The sequence below is a fragment of the Neovison vison genome, chromosome 2, assembly GCF_020171115.1.
Source record: "Neovison vison isolate M4711 chromosome 2, ASM_NN_V1, whole genome shotgun sequence".
In the NCBI taxonomy this organism is placed as follows: Eukaryota; Metazoa; Chordata; class Mammalia; order Carnivora; family Mustelidae; genus Neogale; species Neogale vison.
In genome coordinates, this window is record NC_058092.1 from 166,813,246 (window position 1) to 166,833,483 (window position 20,238).

General features: G+C 43.1%; 1 protein-coding gene across 2 annotated transcripts in view; it reads left to right on the forward strand.

Annotated features, from left to right (window-relative positions):
• The window catches only part of PRKG1 (protein kinase cGMP-dependent 1), a 1,249,306-nt gene that overhangs the window by 71,662 nt on the left and 1,157,406 nt on the right, over positions 1-20,238 (forward strand). The window contains exon 1 of one of the 2 annotated variants that reach the window (XM_044239522.1): positions 12,881-13,191. The exons of the other annotated variant lie outside the window; for it this stretch is intronic. Within the exon in view, the coding sequence (XP_044095457.1) occupies positions 12,881-13,191 (311 nt within the window). Of the gene's footprint in view, positions 1-12,880; positions 13,192-20,238 lie in introns of those variants that run through there. 2 annotated transcript variants of the gene reach the window in all.

Below are 20,238 nucleotides of genomic sequence, written 5' to 3' on the forward strand. Positions count from 1 at the left end.
ATATATTTGAAATAAACCATGCAAAGGAGAAGCGTAAGTTTCACAATTTGCTTAACCTCGTACTTTTAAAAAGTGACAAATGAAAATTTTGATCCCATTTTCTACAGCATATTATTTTTAATTGAGAAAAATATTTATTATAAAGAAAGATATACTTCTGTCAATAAGATTTTTTTCTTTTATAAAGCTTAATTACATTGATCGTCTCTACATATATTTTCCTCTTAGGAAATCCTGTCTCCAAAAAGATGATAACTGAAATGAGAGACTCTTATTTCTTAGGAAGAAAAATATGAATAAGAACCAGTAGAGATAAAGAATGCAATGTCAAGAAAGTTTTTACATTCACATCATTTTTAACAAATGATTTAGCAAATTTAGCAAATTTAGCAAATCAGCAAATTGCTGATTTAGCAAATCAGAAACTTACGTTTCCATTCAGACTCTGAGGCAGCATTAAATAATTGCACTGAAAGGCTTCATTTATACAAATTTGTCGGGTGTATGTATACAAAGCTTTGAGTCTTTGTCTCCAAATCTGACTCTCTTCCATGGAAGAGGAAGTCTCCTTTTCTATTTTTCATAGGAAAAGTTCCAGCTTTGGTTATGGTCAATGTCAAAAATTACCTTTATTTACAAAATCTATATAGTGCAGTAAATTTGGAGAACTTAGGAAGGCTTTTTGCCAAACTTTTTGAAATTATAGGAACCATCTACTTGAGAAGTACTCCTTTTTTGGCATTAACAAACGATCTACTTCTGTCTTTGGGTTTAACTGAACAGCAGTTTAACGTTGAGATTATCACTAGCCCCCAAAGGTTAGCGCTTTGGCGTTCAGTAGTAGTAAGGTTATGATTTCCTTGGAAGGGCCAATTCTGTATTCCATGGAAAGAGCAAAAGAAAGAACAAGAGAGAGGAGAAGGAGATAAGTCTACTTTCTAAATTAAGTTATTGGATGAGAAATATTTGGGAGGATTAATTTGCGTTTGAACTCTGTTTCAATCAGAACTTCTGAAGCTTTTGTCAGTGCAGCGACTGGTTAGGACACAAAGGCTGGTTAATCAGCACCACTGTAACTTACAAGCACCTTGATCGGAAACATCAGCCTTCAAAATACTATCAGATAACATGAATAGCTTATGGGGGGTGTGGAAAAGCATCAAGAAGGACTCTTACAAAAACAGGCCAACTCCTAACTTGACCATCAGCTTTTTGGAAGTAGCAGCTAGGGCTTGGGAAGAAAGAGAAGAAAGAAATTGCAGAATTGACATTGCCTGTGTTATATGAAAGAGCACTGAACCTTGAAGACAATGTATTATAAGCCTACAAGTAAGAAAGACTCTGGGATTATGGTGATTTAAAAGTACGAGACAGTTGATTGTCTGGGTGCAATTTTTTTTCAATTTAACTAAAAACAAAAAAACAAACAATTCACTCATTTCTCTCCCACTTCCCATCCCCCATCTGTGGCAACCACCGATCTGCTCGCTGCAGATTTTCTAGGTGCAATTTGAAAAAGGTGGAGAGTGGTTGGGTATCAGGAAATAACTGTTTCCTAGAAGTGCTCAAGATGACAGGTAGAAAACCATTATCATGGGACTTAAGCAGGCAAAGATGTTCAAGGAGTGATATCTGTGTTTTTTTTCCCTACATAAAAGAAAAGTTTTAATCTAAGCCTCTGATATATTCAATTTATTATGTACAGAAAGGACATGCAGAATTATGGGGAGCTAAAGCATCAGTTGTCCAAAAACCACCGTATCATAGTTTTCATGTCACCTTTTACTACCTTGTTACTGAGAAATTACCTGTATTCACTTCTAAATTGTATTTACCTTATTGATGTCCGTTTTCAGTACACACACACACACACACACACACAGTCAACCTTTGATAAACATGGGAGTTGGGCACTGACCCCCATGCTGTCGGAAATGCATGTGTAATTTTTGACTCACTACTGATAGTCTGTAATAGTCAGCTGTTGTCTTGAGGCCCTACCGATAACATAAATAGACTAACACGTATTTTTTTTGTTATATGTGTTCTATCCTGTATTCTTCCAATAAAGTGAGCTAGAGAAAAGAAAGTGTTATTAAGAATATCATAAGGGAAAGGCACCTGGGTGGCTCAGTGGGTTAAAGCCTCTGCCTTCAGCTCAGGTCATGATCCCAGGGTCCTGGGATGGAGTCCCACATCAGGCTCTCTGCTCGCCAGGGAGCCTGCTTTCCCCCTTCTCTCTCTCTGCCTGCCTCTCTGTCTACTTGTGATCTCTGTCTGTCAAATAAATAAACAAAAATCTTTAAAAAAAAAAGTATCATAAGGGAGAGAAACTACATTCACATACTATTGGACTATATCCAAAAAATCCACGTGTAAGTGGACCCACGCATTTCACACCTGAGTTCATTCAAGAGTTAACTCTGTGTGTGTGTGTGTGTGTGTGTGTACACCAATATATCCACACACATATACACCATATATCAACCACCCCCCCATCTCTACTATATACACTTCGTGGGTGCACACACATACTGTAGTTTCAAAGGTTTTGCCTGTGGTGGTTGCTGTGAGTCGTTAGGCCCACATTTGGGGTAACTGTCCAGGGGCTTCGGATACCACAAATATGTCCAGGAAGAACATAGGAAATAGGTGCTATTTGAAAAGCAGACAAACATGTGACCTACCTAATACCTGTGATCAGAGCAGGTTCCCCTCGGCTGGTCATGCTGAAGTTGGGGGCTTAGGACACATGCATTGCCAAGTGCCACCCATGTGCAGGGAAGTCCATCTCTGTATTGTGTCAATGGACCTTTGGTTCAGTTTGATGGTTTAATCTTTGATGGAGAAAAGGCGGAAAGGGGCCAGCTTTCTGTTATTGCAGTGGTCTGTTGTAGACACTAGATAAATATTTCTCGAATCCATTCATTTAGTCAGTGCAACAGACAAACATTGAGAGAGGGCTTACTGGTTCCAGGTGTTAGTGGACAAGGTAGATGTAGTTCCTTGGTTTTTGCAGTTTACCACCTAATGATGAGATAGCTGTTTAGCAAGTATCCTTGAAAAGAATATATAATTATAAATTATAAGTTCTATTAGAAGGGAAAATATCATGGGGATGATTCAGAAGGATTATCAGAGGAAGTGATATTTTAGGAGAGAAGGGAAGAATGAGTTCATTGAGTTAATGACTCAAACAGTGGAACCAGTGATGGGGAGGTGAGGGAGTTGAGATTTTAAGGTCATGAAAGGGGTTGGGTGAAGGATTTCAAAGGCAGAAAGAGAATCACTAGTGGAAAAACTCTGAAATGTTAAGATGAAATTGCTTGGTGCCTGGAGATTTATAAGAACTAAAAGGTCAGTATAACACTTATGTGATTAATTATTAATCAATTGCTCTCCTGATCTCAGTCCCATTGTAATTTTTCCTTGACCACTTTCCTAACCTGAGCAACAATCCAGTGGCCCACCCTAACTTGAAAGATAGGAAATGTGATTGTGGGTCAAATGGCGAGCCTAGTCCTTCCTGTGAGCGCCAAATTTGTCATGTTCTCTGGTCTTCTGTCATGTCTGCTGTGGTCAGAGACTGGGTGAATTGTGACTTTCAAGGGGAGATTCTGATGGTCAGCAGTCCTATTGGTGGGATCAAGATTCTGATCCTGCTGTGTATGTAGGTACTGATGAGGAACTCACAGAGGGGGAAGATGCTTGTGATTTTCAGTAAGTTGCCTAATTTACCTTTAAACATTTATTATCATAGGGGCACCTGGGTGGCTCAGTCTGTTAAGTGTCTGCCTTTGGCTCAGGTCATGATCCTGGGGTCTTGGGATGGAGCCCTATGTCTTGAGGCTCCCTGCTCAGCAGGGAGTTTGCTTCTCCCTCTCCTTTTGCCCCTCCCTCTACTCCTGCACTCACTCACTAACATGCTATGTCAAGTAAATAAAATCTTAAAAAAAATTCACTATCATAAATAGTTGTTTGAATCAACTGTGTATATTTATTATGTATTTATTTTGGAGATTCATAGTCCATATTGGAAATTTATAAGTTATATAGAATAATGCAGAAAGAAATTTGCCTTATTAAACCTTTTTTTAAGATTTTATTTATTTATTTGACAGGGAGAGATCACAAGTAGGCAGAAAGGCAGGCAGAGGGGGGTCGGGGAAGCAGGCTCCTCGCTGAGCGAGATTTTCCCCATGCGAGCTTGATCCCAGGACCCTGCAATCAAGACCCCGAGATCAGAACCCGAGCCGAAGGCAGAGGCTCAGCCCAGTGAGCCACCCAGGTGCCCCTGCTTTACTGAACTTTTCTCAGGGGTTCTCAAGTATTTTTGACTATGAGGAACTCCCCTCTCTGCCCTTTTCTTAAGGAACTAGTGTTCTTTAGTTCACCCTTGGAGGAAATATCACATTATAGTATATACACTTGATGGGTGAGAGCTCTCAGTTAGAGTTATGGGCTTGCTAGCAAGGCTGTTCACTCACCACTGAGTTTAACTCTTCCACCAGCTGTTACCATATGCTGCATCTTGTTTTTCTGTGTTTTCTTCATTAATTATTCTGATTTCTCGCCATTGGATATTCCCTGGTTGCAGAGTTTGGAAGTCATATAATATGTTAAAAATTGGCTGTATAGATAGATCGGTGATTAAAAGAACCTATACTGAGAATATGAAAGGACAAAAGTATTTTTAGGAAAAATATTAATGTAAAAAGCTTTTAAATGCTCTATGTTTCAATGCATTTTGAAATATGTCTTTACTATCTTTTTTTTTTTTTTTTTGGTAAAAATTCTTAGAGTACTCCATGAACAAAATCATCTTTTGGCATAGTCTGAAGTTAGTGTACCTTAAAATTGTCTCCAATGTTCTAAGACCGATGACACAATTTCAGGGATTCAAACAGGTGTCACCATCTCTATTTTGAGAGTTCTAGGTTAGGTTTAATTTATAAGAATGGGAGATCAATTTTCTCTGTTTTGATAATGCTGTCCTTTGTGTCACAAAGACTTTTAAAACCCTGTGATGGGAAGAGACCTGACCTGAGCTTCTGTGTCTGAAAAATGAAAAAGTAAGCAAGGTGGTTTACTCTATTTCCCCAAGTACATCCAAAATGGGACTTCAAATATTTTATTCCCAAAATATTATTTTGCCATATTTTAAGCCCAGCAAATGTATATATGAGTATGCTCATATATATGCTCACGTCTGCTTTGACATAAATGAGGGTTGATTAGGAGGGTGTGGTTTATGTTTCACACCTGTGGCATATGCCTGACTTGGAAGCCTGTGCAAGTGCGCACACCCACACCCCCCCACACACACACCCCTGCACCATCAAGTCCAGTAGATCTCCATGGAAAAACAATTCCTTACAGTCTGAGGACTAGGAGAGGCATAATAGAACCAATTAGAAGTATTAAAGGCCTTTTGATAGATTTTGTTTTCTGCACAAATTGAAGTGTTCTCAATGGGCCTTAACAGCTATTACCCATGAAGAGCTAGGAGGTGGGATTTTCACGAGAACTGAATCAGGTTTCTGTGTGCACTAATCACAAAGCTCAAAGTGAAAGAATCTCATAACTTTAAGAACAGGATGCTGGGAATAGGCACAGTTCAGTTCTAAACTTGCTTCTGTCTTGGCTGAGTCACTTGAGTCCCTTGGCCTTTCAATTTCCTTAAATTTAAAATTAGGATGTTGGATTACATCGTCTCAGCAGTACATTTCAGCTACAATTCTGTGCTATCCATTATGAGTAAAAAATAAGGATGTTTTTGCTGCCCTTTTTTGGGGGGGGTGCAGGTGGGGAAGGGGGCCACTTGTCCATCCCTGGCAACTGCTGACATTCTTTTAGTTCTCTGTATTTTGAGAATGCTGATGATAGAGGCAGAAAGTAACTAAATTGGATAATGGAGTGCATGTGGAATGCTGTGATATTAGGTAAGCTTGAGCTCTCTGACTGCCGGAGGAATGTTACTTGCTGTGCAAGGATAGAGGGTCTGACCAGTAAAAACTACAAGCTGAAAATAAGCAATTTCCACTATGTTCTCTATGTTCCTAACAGCAGCAATTGCTTTTAGCATTCCACAAATAAATGTTTTGAAGATTTTCCTGTCATTTTTTCCACTTACAATTGGTATTCAACATAGATGCTTTTCTAAGAAAGATAGATGGTTAGAATTTTGGCCGTACTGTATTCTATGGGAAACTTAGATGAATTTTCCATAATAGTTCCCTAAATTAACTTTGATATTTGAGTAAAAACATTCTTACATAATGCAGTGACTCAAGACAGACACTGAATATTCTGCCTAATACCAAAAAAGGGTAAAAAAGTCTCTATTTAATATTTATTTATGTGGGGCCTTCTTACCTACCAGATCAAATGCCTGTGCTTTGTGCTTTGAAAAATGATTTTTTTTAAAAAATATAGTCTGAACCAGGAAGAAATTACCAAATCTTTTTAAGAAATGTGCATTGGGCATGGTGACTGGTAATTGTACAGTTGGTTACAAATGCATACTGAAAATATGTGTCTCCTAGGCCCCCACTTGGGTCTCTATCCTTGGTCCATGGGTAAAGCCTTCATAATCATCAGGTTCTGTATCTTGACCCTAGAATGACATTCATTTGCTTTACCATCTTACCACTTCATTTGCCCATCATTAAAGATGGATTTCTGGATTTCTATCTCATGATGATTGTATAAAAGTCATAGAATCAACAGTTTTCTGAATTTGGAGTTAGGTGCTATTTACCTGGCCATTATGTTCAGGAGGGCGAAGATGTCTGGATGTTTCCCTACTTGCTGCAACTTCCCCTGTCCTCCAGATCTCTGAAATTCTCACAGTGCAAACAAATGCCTTGCTTCCTTTCTGTTGCCTCATCCATTCATTTGACTCACCGATAAAAGCCCAGTTCGCTCAAACTTTTATCTTATTATCTTTCTTATATCTTCAGTACTTTCTTACTTTACCAATTTTAGTAAGTTCTCTAGCAAAATGTGGTTTTAGTTTTTACTTTCAATTTTGGTTACAAAACATGTAGGCTGAAAATGGCCGAGTTTTATTCTGCTGTTAAATGCAATTTAAAGTAAGAGCAGCAACCAAAAGTCATTGACTGTCAGAGCTCTTCTTCTGTAAGCTACCTGATTTCAAATACGCTCTCAAATGCAAAATTACTTCCTCAAACAGTTTTTACTTTCCTGTGAAAAATACTGATGCATTAACTTATGAAAAGATGTACATTTATATATGAGAATAGAACTGAAAAAATAAATTTACTCAGACAGGAGAGATATTACAATGTTGCCTACTCATATATACATTTGCTGGGCTTAAAATATGGCAAAATAATATTTTGGGAATAAAATATTTGAAGTCCCATTTTGTGCTTTTTAATATTCTCCATTTGTGAAAAAAATATGGAAAACCAAACTCTATTCTTCTTAAAAATGTTTCATTTCTTCCATTATTTGGAGACATTATTTGGAAATGGGAAGCTTCCTGAAGAGCCCAGAGAAGTGTTCTTTTTTGGCAGACAATGCATGGGTTTTCATGAACACTACTTCAGGCTCCATAATAACATGCCATCATTTTAAGCTGTGGAATATAAGAATGCATTTCAACTGATATTAGGCCTGACACTAATTCGGTATTAAACTCTAAGCACATTAGCAATTATGGTACAATGCACTATTACTTTCCAAATCTCTGCAGTAAGTTTTTCATCATTAATGGTTTATGGCTTTTTTTTTTCTTTTCCATGCAGAATGTATCATGCACGGAAGTTTAACTTCTAAAAAGCCAAACCATGAGAATTTTTTCTTATATCCATTTAAATATGGATCCCTGATGGCCAAATCTGCCACCAGATATAATCATAAGAATCATCTGATTCTGTAGGAGGTAATCAGATAGCAGGTGTTTTAATCATTGTGCTTTATGCCAATATGTCTGAAGTCCAGATTTTTACAAAAATGGTAAACCAGGGACATCAGGGTGGCTCAGTCATTAAGCGTCTGCCTTCAGCTCAGGTCATGATTCCAAGGTCCTGGGATCGAGCCCCACATCAGGCTCCCTGTTTGGAGGGAAGCCTGCTTTTCCTCTCCCACTCCCCCTGCTCATATTCCTACTCTTGCTGTATCTCTCTCTCTCAAATAAATAAATAAAATCTTTTTTAAAAATGGTAAGCCTAAAGGAGAGCATAGAATCTCTAATTTATTAAAGTAAAGTGAAGATTCTGTCATCTAACTCATGCCCTTTGGAGTGCAAAGACAGTTCTTGTGGTGTCTTCTCATGCATTGAGAGAGGATAATTATTTCCTTAGAACATATTAACACAGATGTGTAAGTGGATTTGTACTGTGCCTAAAATAGCCAGTATTAACATTCCAGATCTTCCTAGGTTTGACTTTTCTGTCTGTAACTTTGAAAGCAAAATTTGAAAATATTGATAATGTAGGAAAGCCCAGCAATCCTGACTTAAATAGGGTGACCAACTGTTCCAGTTTATCCAGGACCAAGGGAGTACCTAGGACTTGAACTTTAACACCAGGATAGTCGTAAGCGATTTTAGTATTAAAACCAGGACAATCCCAGATGGATGGGTGCACCTTCAGCCAGAATGGAATGGTGCTGGAGTGATGACAATTTGAGGAAGAAGAACTTCTAAAAATTCTCTTTCGCACTCTTTCATAATTTTCCAAATTTTTCTTCTTTCCACCTCCCCAAGTCAGGCTAAAAATGTTAAGGGTGTTATTCTCTCTCTGGATAGAGTATCAAGACCTTAGCAACAGTTGGAAGTCCTGCAGAAGATAATGAGGGGCAGGGAGTCAGAGTTTGATCTCTGTATCCAATGGTCTGGATTCAAATCCAAGCTTTGCCGTTCATCAGGTGGGTGAGACCCTGCCTCCACTTTTTCAGATGTAAGTGGAAGTAGTAATAGACTCCCTGGTGGGGTTACATTAAGCAGTGCCACTCATGCATTAAGAGTTCAGGGAAGTTGGGGCACCTGGGTGGCTCAGTGGGTTAAGCCGCTGCCTTTGGCTCAGGTCATGATCTCAGGGTCCTGGGATCGAGTCCCGCATCGGGCTCTCTGCTCAGCAGGGAGCCTGCTTCCTTCTCTCTCTCTGCCTGCCTCTCTTCCTACTTGTGATCTCTCTCTGTCAAATAAATAAATAAAAAATCTTAAAAAAAAAAAAAAGACTTCAGGGAAGTTATTTTTACTGTGGCCTTGATTGAGATTAGCAATTTGGAGCATGCCAGCATGTGTACCAGTAATGGTCACTTTCCTGTTTCTTAGGGGATACCTGCTACCCGTGGCAATTTTCTGTAAGGGGTGACCTCCATCACCTGAAAAGCTCAGCTGTGTTTTGTTTGTTTGTTTCTACTCAAGATATGCACATGGAATGGCAGAAGAAGCTTTCATACATAGGACTCTTCCGTAACATGTAGCATCAGTGGAATGGACACTTGGATAAGTGTCCTTTTGAGGCTAATTATGGTTTTTGTGAAGGAGGATAAGTTCACCAGACTTCATTTTCTTAAGAGCCAGTGTTATGATGAAGCTGCATTATCCAATGCCTCATTAGATCGTTGCGACATTGAATAAGGTGGGCATGATACAATGTATTCTCCATCATAAGGGATCGGTGTGAAATTGAAGAACATCTGTGTGCCTTAGGTGGGGCTGGCTACTGTCTTTTCTCTTAGGGTGGGAACAAAGAGAGACCAGCTAAAGAGCCAGTTGTGAGTTGACTGTGGAATTCTAGAGTATAAACTCAGCTCCTTCAACCTTGCATTGCTCCGTGTTTTAGCATATGCCATGGAGGCCTCACCCTATGATACAGGGCATGGAAGAGCTCAGCAGATGCCACCCCACTCCATTTCAGATGTGTGTACTCACTTCCGAGTAAGCAGGAAATAGGCTTGTGCCTGACCTCCGATCTTACAGTTTCACCGACTTCGTTTACCATGGGACATATAATGCATTCGTCTGCTGAAATGTAGCTACAGGACCTTGCTTTTTCACTTAGAATTTGTTTCCAGCATTTACTAAGTACAATCCAAAAGACGCTTTTAAAAAAAAGATGGGGATCCCTCAAAAGGTTGAAATGGACCCCTTAAGATCTAAACAACCGGTCAAGAACATCATTGCAAAACTTAAAATATTTACTTTGAGTTCAAGAATGGAAAAGTTGTGAATTCTGGATTTTGCATATGTAATTATAAAGTGGGGGGGATTAAACTATTCTTTTCATAATACAGGCTAATACAACCGGATACATCTTTATATACATGCTTCAATACTTTTTAGAGGTATTAAGTCAGTTGTAATAGTCTTATGTTTTGGCCGTTTACTTTCTTTGCATGCATTATAACAGACTTCTGACTCTCAAGATAGGATTCCTCATGGGATACATTTTGTATCACAAGAATGAAATGTAGCATGGATATTTCCTCTAGTTACATGTGGATGTGATAGTTTACATACTGAAAAATATTTACATGAGTCAGTGTAAAGAAACTTCACTTTTATTCAAAATACTGTATATTTTCTTCTGTGCATGTAGACAGGCATTCTACAAATGAATTCTTCTCTGCTTTGTGCTGCCCAGAGACATTAAGTAACTCCATTTAGGCCTCAAATGAACCTTAAAGATATCCTCTGTACCTTGCTTCTGATATATTTCTAGATATAAACTCTTGACCTGGAGGACCCCTATATAGATCTATAGGAAAAAGGCATTTAGTTGAAAACATTTTCCCATGGAATTAAAGAATCCCCATAGGTTAAATAAAGTAAGAATTTGGCCTTTTGCCTGGGACCAGGAAATTGTCACAGAAGCTCTTTTTTAGAATAGAATCAGTTATACAAGCCACAGGCCTTCTGCTTGGTTTAGTTTTAATCAAAACAACAATTCTGAACTATTTCACTGCTGTCAGTATTTGTGAGTTACTCATGGTCTGTTCACTACAAATGAGACTGTTTTGGGGATTATCCATTTTATGTATTACATTCTGAAATAAGTGCATTTCTGAAAATGCCTGTCCATGTTGGAAAAGAAGAAAAATTAAGTGTCTTTTATCACCTGTGCTAAGAGCATTAGGTCATGACCTGAGTGGAAGAATGTTTAGGATTGCATATCCTTTGTCATGCTTACCTCTAATTACAAACAGATACACTCTGAATCAAAAAGTTGGTTAATGTGCCATTAGCTAGCTGGTTTGTTTTCTTTTCTTTTTTTTTCTCTTAGCTCAGATAGCTAAGATAGTTGTGTATTCAAAAGTAAAAGCAAAAAAAAAATTTTTTTTTTGAGACCAATATATTCATTCTTGGCTAAGTTTAGATTCCAGGGAATAGTTCTGGATTGCAATTCGATCTTAATGTATTTTGTATGGACTTGTAGTGTTAAGGAATGGCCACATAGAGCATTGGTTTATAATACTGAGTGCTCAGGAATAGTAAGTAAGGGGGGCGCTAATAAAGGCTATAAAGTTGGACGAGTTCATGAGGTTTTAGACAAATAGTAAGAATTTAGGTGAGTAGCAAGTAAATACTTGTAGATTCTATACATGTGTTCAGATGATGGGAGAATCCCCCCTCCACAGAGAGCTGCAACCGGATTGTCATCATTTTAGGAAATACTAAGTGGGCAGGGATGAGGGGGATGGGTGGGGGGGATAGCACAGTTTTCTGTAGCCCATCTGGGCTCCCCCTGATCTTCACAGTTTGAGTCTTGCCATTCAAGTGTAAGGAGACCGTTCTAACAGCTTGGTTGTCACAGAAGGAATATTTTTAAAGATACGGTTCAAGTTCAGGATGGACTTTTTTGGCGCTCCGCATGGATTTTTCCTGCTCTCCCGGCCCCCCTCCGGTCCCTCACCCTAAGTTAAGCAAATGGAAGACGCGAGGCCCAGCCAGAAACTCTTCCGTAGACACTAGCTCAGGTAGGAGGGGGAGCTGAGCGGCCTTCTCGGGGCCAGACCTGCCCAAGAGTTCCTCCGTGTGAGTTTGGACGGGGAGGAAAGGGGAGCAGTGGGCAGGAGCGGAGGCAGGCCTCGCTTGGTGCGACGACCCACAAGCCCCGCCCCCTCCGCCCCTTCCCCAAAGGCACCTGCGCGTCAGGGACCCCCCCCCCCTCACGGCGCGGGCTCCACTCCGGCGGGAGGCAAGTTTCTTCTCCAGCGCTAGCCACCTGTGCGCGGCGCTCCGCGGGGGAAGGGTGGCGTGAGCGCGGGGACAGCGCGGCCACGCAGCTCGGGAGCCTCTGCTGGGGAGGCCGACGGCCAGAGCACCTCCGGACCCCGGGGCTTTCCGGATGCCGAGCCCGCCCTGCCCGAAGACGCGGCCAGGACCGTAGCCCAGCGGCCTCGAGGCCGGGGTGCCGGGGCGGGCAGGGAGGGGGAGGGCTGGGCGGGGGGTCCCCCCGGCTGGCGCCTCCCCGGTCTGGCGCGGGGTCCTCCCCGGCGTCTCCCCCACCTCCCCACCCCGAAGTGGCGCGCCCGCCCGCTCCGCCCCGCCGCGCGGCTTATCAGGAGCCCCAGGCGCAGCGCCCGCTTCCTCCGGCACCCGCCGCCCTGCGCCCGCCTCCGGCCCTGCGCTCGCCGCGCCGCGGCTCAGTCCCCACTTGGACCTGCTGTCTCGCGGTCCCCACGCTCAGCCTCCCCGGCGGCCCGAGAAGTGGGAGCTGCACCGAAAGTCGGCGCCGGAGCGGCGGACTGGGCATGCTCAGAAGCCAGGGCTGGCTCTGGGCTCGAGTAGGAAGCGTCTGCACTCGGGAGGCGGCGGCGACTTTGGGGAAAGTTGACCGGAGAGGGGAGCAAGCCCCAAGGCGCGCGGCAGTGGCAGGCAGGCGCCCCGGCGGCCCGGAGGAGCATGGGCACCCTGCGGGATTTACAGTACGCGCTCCAGGAGAAGATCGAGGAGCTGAGGCAGCGGGATGCCCTCATCGACGAGCTGGAGCTGGAGTTGGATCAGAAGGACGAACTGATCCAGAAGCTGCAGAACGAGCTGGACAAGTACCGCTCGGTGATCCGGCCGGCCACCCAGCAGGCGCAGAAGCAGAGCGCCGGCACCTTGCAGGGCGAGCCGCGCACCAAGCGGCAGGCGATCTCCGCCGAGCCCACCGCCTTCGACCTCCAGGATCTCAGCCATGTGACCCTGCCCTTCTACCCCAAGAGCCCACAGTAAGCAGGGGTGCGGCGCCCTGTCGGTGGGGAGCTGCGGGTCTCTGTCTTGTGTGTCGGCCCCCGCCCCTCGCGCTTGCCATGTCTGTCCTCATGCTCGGAGATGGTGCATTCTAACGGGCGCTTCTCGCGCGCTGTGCACGTTTCTCAGAGCACTCTCTGCACCTACGTTTGCCTTCGTGTCTTTGTCAGATGTCAAGCTATTTAAAAAAAAAAATAGACATACACATTCATATATACCACCCACCGCACATAGTTTGAACGCGCCCCAGGTGTGTGTCGGCTGTGTGTGTTTGTGTGTGTGTGTGTGTGTGAGTGAGTGTGAGAAGAGGAATAAAAACCCCATCTCCCAGATGCCCTGGCAGACCTGCCCAGCCGGAAAATCCTAAATGCAGGCTCATCAGACCTGAAATGAAATGCGTCTGATACCATCCTTACTTTCCCCGCTGGTGTGGCTCTCCCGGATTTCTCTACATGCCGGCGATTCACGCCGGTACCCCTCAAATCCCAACGTGCTGTCCTCGTCCAAGTGTCAAAAATAAGGAAAGACGCATAGAAAAGGGAAGATTTTTTTGATTTTCTGAATCGGATGGCATTCACAGCCCACAAATAGAAGCCCAGTCTGTTGATTAAAATATATATATATATATATATATTTTTTCATACCATCCGAGGGAGATTGTTGCTTATTCTCCTTAAGGAATTTGCATAATGTTACCAGTGAGGTGTCTCAGACTATCCGGAGGGTTGCAGGTTCCCAGGGTCAAGCGTGAGAAGTACACTTACCTTTACTGACAATGTGAACACATTGTTTGCCTTACTCCTGGCTCCTGATGGAACCAATCTGGTATCCTTCTTGCGTTTAGAGAACTATGTGCCGATATCAGTGGGCTTCATAACTTGGGTAGGAAAATCGAATCCAACTTGTTATACACCTCTCAACGCAGAGACCTCAGGGAGAGTAAAGTGACAGAGACATGAGATTAACATAGAATGAGGAAGAACACCCTAGTGACTGGTATTTTGAATTAGTAGGTAATGACATAATTGATAAAAATGAAAGGTTTTGCTGCTCTATTCCCAACTACATCACACTGGCTGGATGACACGTGTTACATAAGAACGCAAGCTTCCTTGGAACCCTGCACTTCCTAAATACAAGAAATTAAGGAGAAAGGATAAATACCCGATTGTCTCCATCGATTTTGGGGAGCTATTGAGCATGTACTGATGATACTTTTGAAAACTTAAGGGTCATACCTACATTTGTTGGTTCCCATGGACCTTCTGCTGTTCCCCTTGCAGGTTTAGCTTATGAGGGAGTTTGTAAAAAAAAAAAAAAAAAAAGAGGGAGTTTGTATTCTCTCAGAGTGTGGGGAGGAAACCATGAGGATAAACATTTTGGAGATTCTGACAGTAAGTTGCCCCGATCAGTTAGGCTTAGATTTGCCTTAGGAACCTGAATTACTCGCATCTACTTCAACTTCTTCCAGTAAATTAATTTGCAGTCCCGACATGCTTGCTTGTTTTAGCTAACGAGGTACATGGCCATCTCTCCTGGGCCAAGTTTTGCATAATGAAAAAATAACTCAAAGACAGCTCTCTGCATTTTTAAGCATTGCATAGGATCTCATTTTAGTATCTGCAGGACTTTGGAGTAACAGAGAAAACTCTGCTTTTATAAAAAGACCTTTTTAATAGGTTTTATAATGAAGCATGATCGAGCCAGCTGATAACTCCAGTTAAACATTATATCAGAGAAGATCTGAAGGAATGTTGGTAGTAGGGAATGAGCCGTAGAAATGGGGTAAGTTTTAGAAGTCTCTTGGTGCTCAACATGTAGAACAACTAGATTTTTTTTTCCCAAGTCCATGGTGGAAAATGAAATTAGCGTGGCAAATAGTTCACACCATTCTGTTATAATAAACATTTTATCTATGGAACAATGCTGTGTGTTCTGATATTTATTTAATAACATGATTTAAAGAAATCAGCTGCTTAAGGTATCACCATGATGGTTTCGGTGATTCTGAAGGATTATATTGAAGAAAAGGATAGAATGTCTTCCAAGCTTAAATAATTTTGGAAAAACATCTGTTCTTTTTTCACACTTACATAAAGAAAACCAGAATAAAATTGGCTTAAGTGGTAAAGTGTACCTTTCTTGAAAGAGAAGTTACATTGTATGCAAAATGATTATACCTTATGTCATTTGAATGATTGTGCAAGATAGCTCCCCAACGAATTAGGAAAACTTGCCAAATCAAAGAAGACTCGCTTGAATTTAAATTTATTTCACTCTGAGTAATCTGATTATTCAGGAGGACTGGCAACAAGTGGTTTTGTCTTTATATTTTGCTTTTAGTGCAATTTATGTATAGTCCTATTAAACTCACAGATCATTGTGAGTTCGAGTTCAAAGGAAACCACCTAAATAGCCTAAAATGGGTTTCAAATTCACTTTCCTGTGAATTTTCTGTTCTCTTTTCATTAGATGTAGGTAACTGCCCAGCTAAGCTTCTGTTCAGTTATCTGATAAATGCAATTTGCTTACTGAGATTGCCCTCTGAGGATTATAATTTTGAAAAAACTTTTCTTTAATGATTTTTGATCATTTAAGAAATAGGGTAAAATGTAAATTCTTAACTCACATCATTTTAACATTTTTGGTTTAGAATTTTCCCTGTAAGCTGGGAATGGGAGGCAATGCTGTCTCTCAGCCGGGGAGCTCCTTCTGAATGTGTGTGTGTGTGTGTGTGTGTGTGTTGGGGGTGTTCTTGTTTGTTTCTTTCACACCTGTGTAGAACTAGCCCTTAAATCCTTCCTTTGTTAGGAATGTGAAGCCAAGAACTGATGTAGAAGTTGGTACTCTATCCTATTACTACCACATAACTACTTGAGAATGTAAAACTATTAGGCCATATGTTTTGAAATAAATTGAGCAAATAACCCCTAAAAATGAAAAAATATATAAAAAATATTCATTTTATGAGATCAGTCTGTTGGTTATATATATGGGATGGTTCTTATGGACTTTTTCTCTTAAATTATTATTAATTAACATTTAATGCGTTGTTTGCCCCAGGGATACAGGTCTGTGAATCACCAGGTTTACACATTTCACAGCACTTACCATAGCACATACCCTCCCCAATGTTCTTATGAACTTCTAAAGTAATTTTATTTCATGCTATTTCTTTTCTGAAAACTCTGTAATAGGTCAGAACATTTAGTCTCTGGAAAGAAATAGCATGTTGTAAACTCTTTACCTGTTGTAAATATTCTCAAATCCTTTCCATTTTGCTGTCCCAGGGTTGCATATCATTTCAGTGGGACTGTATAGACTTAAATTCCTATAAAAAGTTGTCAGTGTCTCTGAATTCTCATTTAGCTGGTACTTTTCACCCCAGAGGCAGCTGAATTTCAGACAACAATGATATGTTTTGTAATGTTTCACTCTTGGGTTGTGAAATACTTTGGAAGAGCTGGGGGTGAAAAGAAATGGATTTTCTTATTTTTAGGGAGGCATTAATTATAATAAGCTCATATATGATCTCTTAAACCTGGACACTAACTAGTACATCTCTAGAGAAATAGTATCTTCCTAAAGGCTGTATGTTAAATTTTGTAGGAAAGTGGAGAGAATTCTAGAATTTTGGCATAATCATGGATGGTAGACTATTAAAACACAGATTTATTCAGAGGCAGCAATTACATTCCAGTGGGCCCTACAGTTCAGCTGAATACTTCTCATGTCCAGCTATCCCGAGGGGTTAGAGATGAGAGGGACGGAGGTCCTGAATTGAGGCATTAATGCTACACAAGTAAGTATTCCAGAAAGCAGAGAGTAAGTTAAGTCGCAGAGGAGATGCCTAAGAGAGATGGCAAAATAGAATCGTGCCCCTCTAATTTCATGGCATGGGGACGTCTAGTGGAGGGGAGGAGGGGCTGCCTGACTTCGGCAGGTGCTCAGGGGATTAGGGGGGCGCAGTGGGAATGGACAGGACCCTCTGGGCGACAAACACATGGCACCATGACAGCAGCTAGTGGCGGCACCAGAATGTCATAGTGGGAGTTGAGCAAAAGCAAGTTTAGGCCACAGAGAATGCGATCCTTGCTTTCCATTTTACAAAGTAGGCAAGAGGGCATTTCTGCCCCTATTTCCAACACTCCGGGAGCACGAGTGTGCACGCGTGCACTGTCCAGCCGGCGAGCACCCGGTGTTCCCCATTAGCAAAGCTCTGCATCTCCCAGAGTCCCTTCAGCCCCGCACCTCCTACCAGCACTGCCCGGAGGAGAGCTGTAAGCGGCCCCACTGGGTGAGGGCGTGTCGTGGAACCCAGCAGCAGACGTTCCAGTGCGCCAAGACACGGAGCCCCTCTCCCAAAGGAAACCACTTCCTCTCCCCACTCTCCGGACACTCCTCATCGAAAATAATCTTTCATGCTCCAGACCAGCATGGCAGATTCCTTCCATACTGAGGCCACCGGGATGAAGATAAGAATTGAACCTGAAGTCGGTTTCTGAAATTCATCTCTCTTGTTTTGGCGGAGGAGTTCAAGTCCGACGGATCGCCGTCCTAATTGGACTTTCCTGCTGAAGTTGCAGCGTTCATTTGACAGGACGGCCTGTGAATGAAAACGGAGGTCCTGGGAGCTTTTAGAAAAACATCTGAGACCAGTTGCTAAGACCCTCTTAGGCTATTTTGGAACGCAGTCAAGTAGTGTGCCCCTGCCCCGGGGTTTATAATGAAACTGCGGACAAGCCCTGCAACACGGGGCATCTCCGTGGCCAGCCTCCTTGCTCTCCTGGGCCACACTTCCAGGCACCGCTACTTAGTATTTCTCTGAAGAGCTGGGCACACCATGCTTCTGTTGTTGCTGTTTGCCGGTTGTAAGGCATATGGACACATTTTTTTGCCCTGTCTGCTTAGCCGTGGAGGGTCTCCATGGTATCCTAGCAACCGGATTGGAACACCAGGCTGCTGCTCTTTCTGCCACGTCTGCCCGTAGGTGCTGCTGCCCATCCAGGGCTCGGGCCTGCTGCTGGCACTCAGACCCTCAGCCTCGAACCGTCTCTGCTCCGAGAGAGCAGGAGACAATGGGATCCGTAAGCATGTGGGGGGAAGCCGCAGTTCCCAGTATGTTCCCCAGCTAATTATGCAACCACATCTGTGGCATTTGGAATCCTAATGTGAGCGACGGAGCTGGCAAGGCTTGCCACCCCTCCCCTGACAGCCCTCTCCACGTCCTTGTACCCAGCCTCCTGGCCCCCAGCCTCCTGACACCGGCTCTCCCTGTGCTCCTCGGCGTCTCCTTCACATTCACTCTCCGCAAAGTTAAACAGGCCCAGGCTGTGTGAACTCCGAGTGTCACTGTGAGTGAGGGCGGAGGACTGTGCGCCGTCCAAAACCGGTCCTGCCCGTGCGAACAAGGGCACAAAGACGGGGCTGCGGGGAAACAGGTGTTTAACAAGAGGTGGGGCTCCTCGGGCCCTCTCAAAAGGGCCTTGCATCGGCATGGGTTTTACGCTCATGGTTATTACCAGGGACACAGCAGGAGAGTATGGGGGGACACAGAGAAGGGTGGGTGAGGGTGGGGTGCACAAAATGAGCATTCCAGGAAAGGCTCAAGGGCCAGGCGAGGTGGATAAGGGTAGGGCGAGGCAAGAGGAGCGTCGTGAGAGCTGAGCTGTCCTCGTGGAGATGCTGCGAAGGAGTGATGGGTTTTGTGGGCGAGTAAATAGGCAGTGACTGGAACGGAACTGACAGGTGTGTCAGCACTTCGTAGAGAAAGACAGCCGTAGGGAGGAGACACCTGGACTGGAGGACATCAGGGACTGGACTTCTCTGGGAGCTGGAGCCATCCTGGGCTTTTGGCAGAGAACCTTCCAGATGTTTCCCTTTGGGCCACTGCTTGTTTTGAATGCCTTGTACTGTCCCTTTGAAACATCCCCAAGTCTGATAGCTAGAAGGGTTTGGGGGTGTTTTTGCCGGTCGTAGTGCAGATGAAAAGGATGAAGAGAGTAAGTTAGTGCGTCATGGTTTCTGAAAAAAGCTAGGTTGGAAGGCCGTGCCTGTTCCCATCACAATGGCTACCATTTATGGAACACGTCTTCTGTGTCAGGCACTGCTCCCTGCATTTTCCGTAGATTGTCTCTTTGATACTCAAACAGCCCTCCGAGGGAGACTCCAAATTACCCCCCACTTCAATGCACTGAGACAGATCATGGACCTCAGAGAAGAAGCTAAGACATGACTTGCCCAAGATCACATACTTTGTAAAAGGCCAAGCCTAAATTCCAACTCCAGAGCTGATTTCCTAAAGCCACTAGGCTTTTCTGCTTTCTGAAGGGTTGTGAGGTTTAGGCAGTGGTGCCCAGACCCACTGGATAGCATAGAGGCTGTTCTCAGGGGAGTGTCTGTCCACCAGGAATTAGGTAGGAGGCAGAAGTACTTGGGGAGAAGCAGAGAAATAAGAGGACAGTGCTTCCCAGAGCACACATTAGAATCATTTGGGGAACTTGAAAAAATCCAATGCCTGGGTTTTACCCCAAGCCAATGAAAGTGATAATGCTTGGGAGTACACACCCCCGTCAGAATTTTTAAAGATTTCCCCAGATAGCTCCGGTGTGAAGGACCCGGAGAAACTTTCCACTTCCCGCATTTGTTTGTGGAATGCTGTAAGTACTAGGGGCTTACAAAAGCAGTAGATTCCCCGCCCCCACCAATTTATGGTTTATCCACCCACTCAAGTGTTCATTACTTGACCTAGCTCATTGGTTAGGGTTAGGCTGCATGTTAGCATCACCTAGGGAGCTTAAAAAAGTTATCTTTCCTAGGGAGATGGGTCTCCTTGTGTCTAGAGATTCTGATGTAATTGCTCAGGGGTGGGCATGAGGAATGGATGTAATACTTTAGCTCAGAGATGATTTGAAGACTAAACCAGGGTTGAGCACCTCTCCCGTGGTCCGTTCAAGCTTGGTGGTTCCAGGTGATCTGAATTCCCATTCTTCGGGAAAGCGCTTTCCCCCATCCACTTGGACCCA